The 1,285-nt window shown below is 46.6% G+C and overlaps 2 protein-coding genes across 2 annotated transcripts in view; one reads left to right on the top strand and one right to left on the bottom strand.

The window, feature by feature from the left end:
• mak16 (MAK16 homolog (S. cerevisiae)) overlaps positions 1 to 1,285 on the bottom strand; it is a gene marked incomplete in the record, with an annotated part of 73,208 nt that overhangs the window by 875 nt on the left and 71,048 nt on the right.
• rsph14 (radial spoke head 14 homolog) overlaps positions 1 to 1,285 on the top strand; it is an 18,109-nt gene that overhangs the window by 16,015 nt on the left and 809 nt on the right. The window contains exons 3-4 of the mRNA XM_037680830.1: positions 805 to 923; positions 1,003 to 1,228. Coding sequence (XP_037536758.1) covers positions 805 to 923; positions 1,003 to 1,228 — 345 coding nt within the window. The remainder of the gene's footprint in view (positions 1 to 804; positions 924 to 1,002; positions 1,229 to 1,285) is intronic.

Here is a 1,285-nt window from a genome sequence, read left to right as displayed (position 1 = left end):
TATTTATCCACAGAGTTGATGTGGTCAGTAAAATGTTGGACTTCCTGAGATTTGATTTTAACCCAGGTGTCGTCAACATACCTGAACCAATGACTTGGTGGTGTCCCTGAAAAGGACGTCAAGGCTCTCTTTTCTACCTCCTCCATGTACAGGTTGGCAACAATAGGAGAAACTGGAGACCCCATAGCACACCCATGTTTCTGCCTATAATATTGCTCCCCATATGTGAAGTAGGTTGACTGCAGGCACAGTTTCAAGAGTTGACACAGTTGTTCTGTGGAAAGCGTGGTCCTGCTGCTCAGAGTGGTGTCTGATTTTAATTTTAAACTGACCACCTCTACTGCATCATCAACAGGAATGCACGTAAAGAGTGATGTGACATCAAAAGAGACCATTGTTTCATCAGTCTCCATGATGACATCCCTCACCTTGTCCACAAAGTCCATGGTGTTCTGTATGTGGTGTTCTGAGCTGCCAACTATGAATGTCCAGAGGACCAGATTTAACTTTTTTAGATTTTTCTACCTGGATTATTGAGCATGCATCAGGATATTTTGTTGTTGTAGTTCTTAATATTTACCAGCAGGGGGCAGCAGACAACTCTCACCTGGTTAATGTTTTCTAAGGAGCTCAAATTTGACAATTCACAGCAGAACTAAACAAAAACAAATGTTTTAAATTTTTCTTCTTCTCCTCAGACAAAAACTGAAACATTTTATGTCACATTTAATATTTCATAAAATAAATAAAAACCGTAAAACATCAGTCAACTCTGCGGGTTTATGACTGGCTGTGCTCCTGCAGGCAGGCCCTGCTCTCCTCCTCTCTCCTCCCTCCTCTCTCAGAGCTGCTGGACGACTCCTCTTCCTCCTGCAGGAGGAACGTGCTCCTGGTGCTGAACAGCCTGGCCCAGCTGCCTGCAGGTGAAAACACAAACTGGACTTTACCCTTTTTCTCTTCAGGAGCTTAAAATCTCACGTTTGTCTCTTTTTGTTTTTTCAGGAGCCCACGCTCTCCTGCCTCTGGTCCCCAAACTGATGCTGAAGCTCAGACAGGAGGAGGAGGTGGAGGAAGAGGAGGTGCTGCTCCTCTCCACCCTCAGCTACTGCTCCCAGGTCAACCCCCTGCCAGCTCTGGCTTCAAACGGAGTCCCTCTTCTGGGCCACAAACTGACCCACAGCTCCCCTAACATCCGCAGAGAGGCCGCTGCAGCCATGATGGCCCTAAGGTTCTGCTGCGTGTGTGTGTGTGTGTGTGTGTGTGTGTGTGTGTGTGTGTGTGTGTG

This window comes from Nematolebias whitei, chromosome 8 (assembly GCF_014905685.2).
Source record: "Nematolebias whitei isolate Nwh7 chromosome 8, NemWhi1, whole genome shotgun sequence".
NCBI lineage: Eukaryota > Metazoa > Chordata > Actinopteri > Cyprinodontiformes > Rivulidae > Nematolebias > Nematolebias whitei.
This window is presented reverse-complemented; position numbering and strand designations above follow the sequence as displayed.